The sequence below is a fragment of the Asterias amurensis genome, chromosome 10, assembly GCF_032118995.1.
Source record: "Asterias amurensis chromosome 10, ASM3211899v1".
Taxonomy (NCBI): Eukaryota; Metazoa; Echinodermata; class Asteroidea; order Forcipulatida; family Asteriidae; genus Asterias; species Asterias amurensis.
In genome coordinates, this window is record NC_092657.1 from 7888093 (window position 1) to 7902016 (window position 13924).

General features: G+C 39.0%; 1 protein-coding gene across 1 annotated transcript in view; it reads left to right on the plus strand.

Annotated features, from left to right (window-relative positions):
* LOC139942502 (1,4-alpha-glucan-branching enzyme-like) overlaps nt 1-13924 on the plus strand; it is a 41289-nt gene that overhangs the window by 3115 nt on the left and 24250 nt on the right. Inside the window, exons 2-4 of the mRNA XM_071939315.1 lie at nt 4431-4600; nt 5346-5461; nt 7079-7241. Coding sequence (XP_071795416.1) covers nt 4431-4600; nt 5346-5461; nt 7079-7241 — 449 coding nt within the window. The remainder of the gene's footprint in view (nt 1-4430; nt 4601-5345; nt 5462-7078; nt 7242-13924) is intronic.

Genomic DNA, 13924 nt, shown 5'->3' on the forward strand with positions numbered 1-13924 from the left:
TTCAGAATTTAATAAATCATGGGCGTGGTCCATTGTTAAACTGCATACACCGATCGAGAAGCCAACTCGGTAAGCTGCAAGAACGTAATATAAATACTTGGTGCTTTTCGACATCAGAGACAACAAAAACCGTATACAAGCACTCCGGGTCCCGGGCGTGTGCATTAAACCACACAATGCGTCATCCGTTGTGAGTTAAAATCGGATGTCATTCTGTCCATCCATGCAGTGTTAAAAGATAAACCCGAACTGGTTTAGACTTAGACCGCCCCGCTGGACAGTTTAAGTTTTGGGGTTTAAACCAGATCCTGTCTAACTTTTTTTGCATTCAGACGCACAAAAGTTGAACCCGAACCGGTCTAAGTTGAGTTAGACCAACTTTAGTACGGCGTGTGAACGACGTCAAAGAACAGTGTCATGTGTTTGAAATAAAGTTACGACTAATTAAATGGGCCAAGGCTGAATCGGTCCATGTCGGTGAAATGCAGCACAATTTTATGGCAATCCGCGCAAAGTGCAGTTAATGCAACGTTGCATCATTGTGCAACGTTGAGTAGCAGAATTGAGAAACGTTAACGAATTGCACTACTTCAAAGCTGCACTAACTATTCTGCAATTCTTGCATTCAAACACAACAGAGGAATTGAAAAAAAAGCGTTGTTGGAATAGTTACAATCATATTATAGTATCGTTATGTTCCTTACGCAACTTTCTATCAGTGCAAACCAAAAAGTTATTTGTGTTTTGCGCAAATGGCTTTTGAAAATCATTGCTCCAACCTCGCCATTCAAAACTGCTACACAATTTTACTGTGTCAGATTGTTCCTTGCCAGTGCTGTTTTAATATATATACAAGTTTAAACACAACTATAATTTTAAAAATAACATTGTTTAAAGTTTAAAAAAATGACTACAATTTTTAATTATACTTAATATTTTTTAATGTTAAAATTGAATAGAATATTTATTAGGCCTGGGCGAATTATTCGAATATCCGGTTAATGGCAAATAGGTTTTCCTATCCGTAACCGCGAATGCCTTTTTTTTCTTAACCGGATATCCGCATAGGGCGCAAATACCTGTGTACAAACCGGATAATTCTGTAATAACAACCGAGTAACCGGATATTCTTTAACTATCCGAATATCCGTGGACGTCGGGCGTCAACGGATATAAATGTTTCGTCTGAATCCTTATGAAACTTCTGTTAAGACAGCATAAAACAGTATAAATTAAGTATTTTACTATGCTCACCTCCGTGAAGAGTTAAAACAATGACATTTCTGACGTAATTTGTCCAAAGATTACACAAGTTTTCCTTCACGTAGAGTCAATCACGATCAAAAGAAAAAGCAAATCGCCATCTTTAAATTAGATCTGGTCATTTTTATGAATGAACCGAGTGACACTGTCTTAAACTAATATCAATCCGCCCATAAGATCTCATTCACAAACGAACAGTGCCCTCTATTGGCAAAAAAAAAAAAAATTTTTAATATATTTTTTTCAATAGCGCCCTCTCATGGCGAAAAAAATTATTCGAGTATCCGGTTAATTTCGGATAGTTGGCCAGCGGTATCCGAATAACAAAATTTCACTATTCGCCCAGCACTAATATTTATAAACTTTATTGATGTTAAGTTTTTAAATGTATTGACGTGCCTGACCATTCATTAATTGCGCGAAACATAACGAGATGGCGGGAAATTTGGAAGAGCCTAGTAAATAATAACTATTTTAGTAACTTTGCTCCTTGCCTTGGCTGAAGTAGTTTGGATAACACATTTTGTATGTAGACGAGTATTTCATATTAAAGCAGGGATTCTAAGTAAATATAGTGACAACTTTGGCAAGAGTAGGCCGGTCTATGTCCAAATGGACCGTGGTTTGAAACTTAAGATCGGTATAAACGATGCCACAAAAACCCGGCTGCGTTGTCGCTGCTCCAAAACCTCCCCAGCATCTAGGTAGCAGTGGTCCACGAACGGAATTTTTCACCCCGACATTGCTGGCAAGACAATGGGTCATGTGCCAAAGAAGATTGGAAACGTTATCTCTCGGGAGACGGTGGCACGAAGGGTACAGGGGTGTGTTGTTTTCACCGGGGAGATGATTTACGCCGGACAAGTTTGGTGTGGTGGACCCGAAATATTTTGGAGGTTGTGAGAGGGGGAGATGTGCAGGCGGGTCTCTAAGCCAAATTAATCCCGGCCTGTCCCACTGACATAACTGATTTAAAACAGTAGATTGCAACCTAATGTGAACAAGTAAAAAAGAATACAGTCATTATTTTGGAAATAAATAACTACTAATAAGTAGGCCTAATTATTTAAATTGTGCAATCTCTGTTAAAAATGGCTACAAATTAAACATCATTGATATAAAATATGTACACTTTTGAAATCTGAGACTTAGAAAAATGTATAAAATTTGAGAGTTGGTAATATAAATAATAATATAGGACCTAGATAGAACAAAGCGCTGAACAATAAACAAGAACAAAGCAAAGAAACAAGAAAAACAAAACAACAAAATATAAATGACAAGACTGAAAAAGTACGTTTGAGGTTTTTCTTGAAAATGGGAGTAGAAGATGATTCCCTGATGAGTTTAGGTAGCTTGTTCCATTCCTTCGGCCCAGCTAAAGAAAAAGACTTGGAGCCGGCAGATCGAGAAGGCCTGTGCTCACAGAGAAGGGATTAAATCTTCATTATAAATATAAATACAAAAAATAACTAATCACTGTCCAGAAATAATTTTATATGAAGAAATGTATTACAATTAAAAACTCAATTTAAATACAGAATATAATTATGAAGCTTTAAAAAATTAATAAACAAACCTTTAAAAACAACGCTATTCTCACGTGTAGTATTAGCTCCACCCCCAGACACCACTCCTCCTCCACCCAACCCCATCCCCAACCAGCCCAACTATCCTAAAACAACAACAAAGATGTTTTATTTTACCCTCAGACCATAAGCTGATAAGACATTGACAGTATTTCACCTCGTTTTCAACCTAGCTTCAACTTTTCTACTTACAACGGAAGTTGCATTATTGCGCTACTTGTTTCACAATAATGCAACGTTGCAACGTTGCATTATCTGCATTTTGCGTGGACTGATGGTAAGGTATTGGGCTTTGGTTAGAGTTTTTAGTGGATTTTTGCTTTTCGAAAATGATTTGCCGAAAGGCCCTGGCCCAAGCTTTTGGTCGCGATTGCTGCGTGCTACTTTTTTTCGGAGTAAAGTGTTTGCACCTCAGGGGTATTTCAATTATGTTTTAATAAACTGTAATCATGGTTTAATAAACTGCAGTTTATAAAACGATGCTTTCTTTCCATTTGAAAGTTGGAGAATAGTCTCACTGTAAAATAGCTTAGCTAGCCAGTTAGCTAGGTAAGCAAAGATCGACGTCTCATGTTTTTTTAATATCTCCAATCGATTTTAAACAAATTGCTGTTTTCTCCTTTATTAAAACCTCCAGGAATATATTTGTCCATCACATGTTTTTGCCCAGTGGAAATAATTTATGGCAATGTCTTTCATTGATGTTTTTTTTTTTAAAGATTGATTAGGGTTACAAATTCCCTTTGACCTGTGTCATCATAATTTTTAAGAGCCTCTGCCTGTAAGAATGTATGTACCAAATTAGGGGGGGGGGGTGTCATTCGTGGTTCTCAGATCTTCTTCCAAAAAATTTGAGTGATACGTCATCATACCAAACAAATAAATCAAAATATTTGTTTGCTTTCGGTTTTGGAGTTGTCAACGTTTTGGCCAAAAAGCCCTTGTGAAACAAAAAGTACATTCCATGTAAATACAAAAATATGCGCCAAGCTTGTCCCAACAAAAGTAAAACATTTGTTTAAATTGTTTAAACCTCCAGTTGGACTTAAAACAAAAGTAAAAAAAATAATTGGGATCTCGTTGGGGCGTCATGTTACGCGGACCTGAACCTTTGACGAACAGTCCCCTCGTGCCATTTTCAAGGCCTCATAACTCAATGCGCCTAAAGATCCCATAAATTAAACAAGCTCACATGAAAGAGCTTGCATCCCTAAAACAAATAAAAGAGGTGCAAGGGTGTCTGTGTGCCAAGATGGTATACACTTCTAATTTGGAATTCATCAAATCCACACCAATCCTGCCATCCTGGAGGAGGATATATGCTGTACGCTAACCTGACTCTGTATTATACCTACACTGGTATGTTTAAAGTTTTCTTCAAAAACCCAAACTATATTTAAACAGCTGTGATACTTCACATTGCAGTTTTTAAATGAAGTAGTAGGAAACAAACTTCCAGTGAATTGTTGATATTCTCAGTAGTTGGCACTATTTCTAGTTTCACAAAATTAATAATGTACATTTGAAAAAATACTGAATTTGAATAGTGACCTGATAATGTATGCATTGTAACTACAGGTATAAGTGCCTCCAAGATCGACTGAAACGTATAGAAGATGAGGAAGGAGGATTAGATGAATTCACCACAGGCTACAAATATTATGGCTTACATCAAACTACAGAGGGCGGTATTGTATGCAGAGAGTGGGCTCCATCTGCAGAAGCTGTTTATCTGAGAGGAGATTTTAGTGAGTTTAATGTACATCATGTATGTGTTGTAATTTTGATTAAATTGTTATTACTATTGTTATTATTATTGGTATGCTGCTGTTAACAGACTGCCTCCGGCTCGGTCCGTTAGCAGTGACCAGCCACCAACCCGGCCATTACCACGCAGTGAAGACGGGGGCCTTGCACTGTTTACATTGGGCACATGCAAGCCTAGTGCTGCATTTCATTTCATTTCATTTCATTTATTAATTTCACAGGTAAACATGCTAAGTACAGAAAATAAGAATGGTAAAGAAGTATACATACAGACAGGAGAGAGAAAAAGCAAAAAAGTAGCACCCCTGATGGATTTAGAAAAAGTAAACTAAATTACTATCGAGTTAATCTCCTGATGCCACAATTTAAGAAGAGTCAATATAAAGGACATTAGATGAACATTAATAAAACATGGCTTACACTTTAAGAATATATAACTATATGGAATTAAAACTATAAAAGCACATAATGGGCATTAACAAAATACAAATTGGGTAAAAGAAAGATACATTACCTGACACATAAAGATACATAAAGAAAGATGCATTGCATACATTACATGTACCTAATGCAATTACTGATGATCATAATAGCTGATATATAAATCTTTTTGATTCTATGCACAATTTTACAACATAATGTTTATTAATGGGGTTGCTTTGCTGACTCTATCTTCAATATAGTTGTTGTATTACAAAGCATCTTTTTGTAACTTGCTGATTTTAGATGAATGGCGCAGTAAAGAGCATGCTTTTCAGAGTATTGGATATGGAAAATGGGAGATAACTTTGCCTCCAAATGCTGATGGATCTTGTCCAATTGCTCATAAAACAATCATCAAGGTACTGTACATCAATATTGTGTTCATGTAATAAGTACATGTATTCATTAAATTTATTGACTTTTGGGGTTGAACAAAGAATTGACTAGAGTGGTATTCGAACCAACGACCTCTGGACTAACGTGCCGGCGCTCTGCCAACTGAGCTGTCTAGCCCTATATTGGCGGTGTCCCTATTTTGTCAATATTTTTATTAATAAATTTATTGTTACAAAAATTCTGCCTTTTCATTGGTTTAGAGCGTGAAATGAGATGTTTTATTTTTACTAGAAACCTGACGGCCGTGTGACAGTCTAGTCGTTTGTCATGTAATAGTTAACTATAACATGGTGTGCGCAGTCCCCTAACACAACCTGTGAGGAAAGCTGGTTGTGTTAGTCACTCTTGAGAAGTAGTGTCTGTGAGGAAAGATGGTTGTGTTAGTCACTCTTGAGAAGTAGTGTCTGTGAGGAAAGATGGTTGTGTTAGTCACTCTTGAGAAGTAGTGACTTTGAGGAAAGCTGGTTGTATTTTTCACTCTTGAGAAGTAGTGACTTTGAGGAAAGCTGGTTGTGTTTGTCACTCTTGAGAAGCAGTGACTTTGAGGAAAGCTGGTTGTGTTTGTCACTCTTGAGAAGCAGTGACTTTGAGGAAAGCTGGTTGTGTTTGTCACTCTTGAGAAGCAGTGTCTGAGAGGAAAGCTGGTTGTGTTAGTCACTCTTGAGAAGTAGTGTCTGTGAGGAAAGCTGGTTGTGTTAGTCACTCTTGAGAAGTAGTGACTTTGAGGAAAGCTGGTTGTGTTAGTCACTCTTGAGAAGTAGTGTCTGTGAGGAAAGCTGGTTGTGTTTTTCACTCTTGAGAAGCAGTGACTTTGAGGAAAGCGGGTTGTGTTTGTCACTCTTGAGAAGCAGTGTCTGAGAGGAAAGCTGGATGTGTTAGTCACTCTTAAAGACACTAGACACTAGTGGTAACTGTCAAGAACCAGTCTTCACACTTAGTGTATCTCAACAAATGCATAAAAAAAAACTTAGATCAATTGGTCATCAAAGTTGCGAGATAGTAATGAAAGAATAAACACCCTCGTGTCGCAGGAAGTTGTGTGCTTTCAGATGCTCGATTTCAAGACCTCAAAATCTAATTTTGAGGTGTCAAAATCAAATAGGTGGAAATTTACCTCATTCTCGAAAACTTTGTTACTTTAGAGGGAGCCATTTCTCACAGTGTTTTATACTACCAACAGATCTCAATTACCCATTACCAAGAAAGTTTTTATGCTTAAATTTATTTTGAGTAATTGCCAATAGTGTCCATTGCATTTAAGAAGTACATAGTTTTGTTTTATTTTGTAATGTTAATCGCCTCCTTTTAAAATAGAGTCTACCCAAACTGCAATTGCAACTGATTGCATGCACAATAACTCTTCCTGTTGTGTTTAAAGACACGGGGCACTTTTAGGTAATTGTCATTGTGAGAGTCATTTGCCATGCAATAAAACTATAACATGGTTCCTGGACGTCTTTTTACCCACCTCGAACCCAATCAGTTGTTCATCTGTGTATCTGAAATGTCCTGTGTTTCATGTAACCAATCCTATAATACCAACGGTTAGAATGTAATCATCTGCTCTTTGTTTCAAACAGCTACAGATTCAGACCAAGTCTGGTGAACTGGTTGAGCGACTCTCGCCATGGTCAACCTACGCTGTACAGTGTCAGGAGACAATGTTGTTTCAGAGTGTGTGGTGGAATCCCCCTGAAGATCAACAGTACAAAGCCAAACATCCAAAACCAAAACCTGCTCAAGGTAAAAGTCAAACTTCATAAATCTGACCAAGTTACTTGCAGTGTTTTAGAACTCATACTCAGTCAAAACTGGAATACTGTTTGAGTACCATTTTGATGGTAACAGGTATTCGGCTAGCAGAAACCTCAAAGTGAATACTCCATACTCTGTGCTCCAAGTCATGTACTGGATATTGGTCTGAAAATATACTTGAATTCCACTTTAAGAAACTCATATTGAGCTTGTTGTGTCTTGATTGAGAACCTTTCATAAATGTAATGTAACATTGGTTCCTGACTAAGCACACATTGCCCAAAACAACATGGCTGCAATAGACTCAACATGTAGTCCCTTGCAAATTGTGTGTAACGGGACAGGTCAGCATTGCCTGTTAATGACAGGGACAGGTCAGCATTGCCTGTTAATGACAGGGACAGGTCAGCATTGCCTGTTAATGACAGGGACAGGTCAGCATTGCCTGTTAATGACAGGGACAGGTCAGCATTGCCTGTTAATGACAGGGACAGGTCAGCATTGCCTGTTAATGACAGGGACAGGTCAGCATTGCCTGTTAATGACAGGGACAGGTCAGCATTGCCTGTTAATGACAGGGACAGGTCAGCATTGCCTGTTAATGACAGGGACAGGTCAGCATTGCCTGTTAATGACAGGGACAGGTCAGCATTGCCTGTTAATGACAGGGACAGGTCAGCATTGCCTGTTAATGACAGGGACAGGTCAGCATTGCCTGTTAATGACAGGGACAGGTCAGCATTGCCTGTTAATGACAGGGACAGGTCAGCATTGCCTGTTAATGACAGGGATAGGTCAGCATTGCCTGTTAATGACAGGGACAGGTCAGCATTGCCTGTTAATGACAGGGACAGGTCAGCATTGCCTGTTAATGACAGGGTTGATGGCTGGTTGCTATGGACAGAGCCGAAGGTGAGGTCCAATACGCCTCTCTTAATATTCATGCATGCACTTTAATTCATACCCAAAATGAGGCCAAAGGTGCTTGTCAACCACCTCTTTCGGTTGCTGTGCCTATGACCTCGTTTTGGGCTAGAATTGTGACGTACTTATGCTTAAATATTAAGAGAAGGGTCTTTCCACCAAATTGAGGAACAAAGTGTGACATAGATGTCAAAATTTCATGTTTATTTGAATTTGAAGTCAGATTCACATTTGAATAGCTGATTGTTTATACTTCACATAAAAAGTACCTTTTAAGTGTTAACATTTGTGGACAAACTATTACAAGGGTTCGAATCAAGTGAAGAGTACAAGGTTGTGGAGGTAACATAGGAAACCATTTTTATTTCAATTGAAGCTATCAGAGCACATAGACAATTAATTTTATGTAAAAATTGTTATGAAGTGCTTGAAATTTGGTAATCCATAAAACAATAATAGTTAAATAAAATATTGAGACCTTGTAACTTCCAAATTCCTATCGTCGTTGGTTACACGTGTGGTCTTTTTAAGTCTTGCTCCAACAAAGTTAAAAATAAAGTTTATATACATCATAAACATATTCCATTTCCCTGTTTGTAAACATAATTGATTAATTTTCACATCACACTCAATCCATATTGACATAGAAGTTACCAGCAGATTAATGAGTATACTTGACTGACTGACAACATCAACACTTAATAAAGAAGTTGTGTTTAAAAAGTGAAAGCTACACAGGAACTCTTACAAGTTTTCTATTCAAGACTAGCATTGTTCTTAATAAATATATTTTTGTATTGAAGTCGGTTGTGCATACTATTTATCTGTTTTGTAACGCATCTGCCAACACAATATACCAGTTTTAATATGTGACCGTTAATAAGAATTTCCAGATTGTTGGTGTAATAATAACTCGCGCGGCACCCGCTTCGCGCGGCACCCCGCTAGGATATAAAAATCCTTTACACAAATATTTCGAAATGTGGGTGAGGGTGTTATACGCCTCTCTCAATATTTATGCATGGCGTCATAATTCTAGTCCAAAATGAAGCTATTTCGCACGTCCACCACTACTTGCAGTGGCTGTACCCACCTTGTTTTGGGTTAGACGACGTACCTTATGCATCTAGAAACTATAAGGCTCCCCCGTGATCCTTATAGGGGTCTAATATGTTGGGCCTCCCTAACGTTACACGTTTTTCAAATCAGCGTTGATAGGTGAAACTGACCGTTAGCCAGCAATAACTAAAGTTTCTTCTGTACTACACTACCAAAACTTTCTCCACACACTCAATATACATTCATAATGCTTGCATTTCCTTTTTAAAAAACATCGTCAAAAGTGACATTTTTACGTCCCACGATACATAGCGTTGCTACAGCGCTATAAGTAAAGCGAGTTTTGGGAACATGCTGTGTGCCACAAATCTAATTTATCTACTGTTTTTTTTTTTCGGGGGGGGGGGGGGGGGCGGGGGCGGTAAGAGCGTAGGCCTCTTTTTAGTTTATTCTCATCTGAATTGGTCTTGTAAACTTTCTGGTCAATAGGCTGCATGTATAACGGGAGCACTTAACGTGAACGTCAAAAAAGTGTTTTGCAGGCAGAGATGCCAAGTCCAGAGGCTAGCTATGTGTGAGATTTTTCAAAGCTCAACCCCCATCCCCCCGGAAAAAAAATTGCCAGTTTAAGAAGGCCTTTTTAAATCGCCACCCAACCTTTTTTTTTTTTTTTTTTTTTTTTTTATAAATAAATAAAACAATGTGAAATTTAATTGTGGACAAAAAGTGTTTCAAAATGCATCAAAAGCCTCCTCAGAATAATTAAAACTCACTTGAGGTACACAGGAGATGTTGATGGTTAATGTGGAGGTTCGATTGTGTCAGATTATATCCTTCCAAACTTGAACAAAATAGACTAAAAATGATGTCCAAAATCAACCGCTCACTTCTTCTGCCTGTTGTGTCTTCGCTAGTGGAGCGCATTTCAACGAATTTGCTAAAAGAGTCGGAACAAACTTGTGCGCAATAAGCGTTTTGCGCTCTGCCGAATTTGAGCTGAACCTACTGGATGAGCAAAAGCGTGCGCAATCTGCAAATTTGCGCTCTGTTTGTACAAATTTTGTACAAAAAATGTTGTTAATTTTTTTTCCCGATCTCGCCCCAATAATGTGCATGTGAGCGTGAGACAGAGCCCAAATGCGTGAGTCTCACGCCTAATGCATGAGACTTGGCAGGTCTGGTTTTGTTTTATTGTCACTTTGGGCTTATTGCATCTCGCGAAATTTGAACGACAAACAACACAATTTCTGACCGCGTTCATGTTCACGCTGCTCTAGGAACAAACCTCCATACATCCCATATCTCTGGAACCCTATATCGTACAAACTAAATAAAAACGATAAACTCGTCCCCACTCCTTAATTTTCTGTAACTTATTTCACTTTCAGAAAGCATGTCAAGTCATGTTTAGGGTTTGTTACGTCCAGTTTGTGTCAATAGACAAACTCCTAAAAATGTACCCCATTCAGCCGCATGAGGTCTCTTTTGTTAATATTATCTCCATCAGTAACCAGCCCGACGGGTCGATGGCTAAATTAGGCTTCAAAATGGATTTGGCAAAATGTACATTCTGAGACCTGACCGACACACTGCTCTAACCAATTTTGTGAATGGACTTATTCAAAAGGAAACTTAATGTCGTGTTGCTTAACAACTTTGACCAAATGCAAAGCAAAGTTCTTTTTTTACAGCTTCAAAACAGCCTTTGACGTACGTGTATAAGTTTCGCCATAGAGTAAGGAATGGTTTCACAATTCTACCTCCATGGTTAAACTCTGAAACTGCAACATTATACCTCCATTAACAGACCGTATTCTAAAACGGTATTCATGTACCCATTTGAGTTTACTGGCAAAAGGTCCAAGGTCGCCACCCACTTTCAACCTAAAGTGGTCCCACGGCGACCTTCTTCACCAAGCAACAGGTGGCCTGTCTCAAACCAGACAACACACCACTCACAATACACTGACCAGAATGGCTCTTTGTGTAAGGCGCCCCCCCCCACCCCCAAAATGTTATTAATTGTAAAGTTCCCTTAGACACCTTCCAACCTATAGCCGGCCCTACCCAATGTTTCCAAATTATTAAGCTTCCGTTTGATCCCATCCTTGTTCATCATGATAATTGTCATGCCGATTGGAAGTGAATGCTTTTTTATAAATATTCTCCATTTAATCTTTTCAACAAATGAGTCACCCGCAGAAGGATTTCTAGGAAGTCTGATAACAACGTCGACCAGTGGTTGACAAATGGTCGCCTGCGAAACATCAATCTACGGTACTTCATCCATTCAATGCAAATTCGGTCAAATTCGTGAGATTGGTTTCGGTTTTGTCCTGGCACCCAGCCTCTTCGACTCTTTCGACCCTGCGCGGCAATGAATGAACCAATCCGGAGAACCATGCTTAGTACAACACGAAAGTAACCTGACCAAAAAGGGCGGATCGAATGGCGGGTGGGCGGGCAAGGGGCAATGAATGAACCAATCCGGAGCACCATCTGCGAAACACTGTCCAATGAGTCGCCTGTAAGAAAGATTTCTAGGAAGTCTGGTAACAACATCGACCAGTGGTTGACGCATGGTCGCCGCCCAAACTTCCTCCAATCACATGACTTGTAAGTGCGAGTTTGGATCTGGGTTTTGCAGACTTGCAACCAGACGTCTGAAACCACACAAATGTATTGAATTCCACACAAACAACCGTGTTGGATTCCACAAGGATGCCATACCACTGGACCTTCTAATTTTCAATCCAAGATGTCGCAGGTTATGCTTTTAATAGTATAGATAATACAGCATTTATAAAGCGCACTAAATCTGTGGAACATTCAAAGGCGCTGGTCAAAGAACAAGAAGAAAACTTCACTCAATATCTGCAAAGGCTAATCTGAAGAGATGGGTTTTGAGAGAATGTTGGAATCGAGAGATGTCATGTGTGTCCTTGAGATGTTGAGGCAGAGAGTTCCAGAGGCGTGGTGAAATGTTACTGAATGCCCTGTCCCCATAGTTGGATAAACGGGTCAGAGGAACATAGAGCATGCTGCCAGATGACCTCAGACCCGGCCTGGCACTACGGGGCCGAACCATGTTCTGTATGTAGGTAGGGGATAGTCCATGGAGAGCCTTGAATGTCAGAAGGATGATCTTGTATTGGATTCAGGAATGAATGGGTAACCAGTGGAAATTGTGTAAAATAGGAGAAATGTGTGAAGATATTTTGGTACCGGTCAGTAATCTTGCTGCGGCATTTTGGACAGATTGTAGGCGATGAAGTGTGTTTTTAGGAAGCCCGACCAGGAGACTATTACAGAAGTCAAGCCTACTAGTGATGAAAGCATGAATAAGCTGTTCTGCTGCGCTAGTAGTGAGTAAGTGTCGAATTGCAGCTATACGCCTAAGGAACATGTAAGAGGTCCGACAGGTATTAGAGACGTACTTCTTGAGGTCCATGCTTTGGTCAAAAAGCACGCCTAGGTTGCGGGCATCTGAGCTATGTGTACCATGAAACCATGTATTGTAAGAAGGTATTGTTCCGTCAGATAATGGGTAGATAAAGCACACCCCCCTTAAATCATAATCACACTTAGTGGGATAATAAACTGACACAAGTACAGCATCAGTTCATGAAGAGGTTGTGGATGTAACAGGAAACCATTTCCCAAAAACATACGGGAACTAATGCAATACAAATTAAATCTGATCGAGGGTGAACAAAAATAACTTCATCTCCTGGGGGCCAAGTGCACAGATCAGAGAGCTGATGTTTTGCATGTAGGACAGAACACACTGGTTGTGCGGCAGAATGTTAATCACCTGTAAACAAAAATGAAAAGATATCAACAAATTATAATAAAAAAATCACACTTCTGAAGCTTGGCAGTTTAATGGTGCGTTTCATATTTTTAAAATCAATTACAAAGGAAACTGAAGGATGAATGCTTGGCACAAAGCAGTGGAAGACCCTCTTTTTATAATTTTTGAAATTAATTCCATAGCATTACGGTGGCCTCAAATGTCAGTAGATGTATGTATGGAAGTAAATAAATAAAAGTAAAATAAAATAAATAAATTATAAATTACCCCCCCCCCCCCCTGTGAAAAAAATAAAAATAAATAAATAATAATAATACATTTATATTGCTGGTGGAGCGGGAGCTGGAAATCCATTTTTTTTTAATTAAAAGGAAAATGAGCCCCAGTCAGCATGGTCAGTAGCTGCAGATACGACTGATGAGTCAGACATGGAAGAAGGATTCAATCATTGGTCAGGCTGGATTGATTGATTTACCACTGGAAAAATATGACTAATCTGTGCCCCGATTTCAGCTCGTTTTTTTTTATCAATCCAATCACTGATAATTGCTCAAAAAGCCAAAGGAAAAGCAACTACATGTATAACAATAATATAAAGCCCCCCAAAAACGTCAACAACAACTCGATCCGACCTCCGACCATGCTCCGCCGATCGACCGAGTGCAACGAAAAACGACAACAATATTCAAACACACAAAAACAAACGCAAGTCACAACGAAACCCCACCGAAATAATTAAAGAATTGTGTTATCTGGTCTGTTTCAGCATGGAGGAAGAGTGGTTTCAGCTACACTGACTGTTAGTTGGCCAACTCCACCACATCACGTCGCATGTGATGAGAAAGATCCAGCTAAATTTCGTCTGCATTTTCTT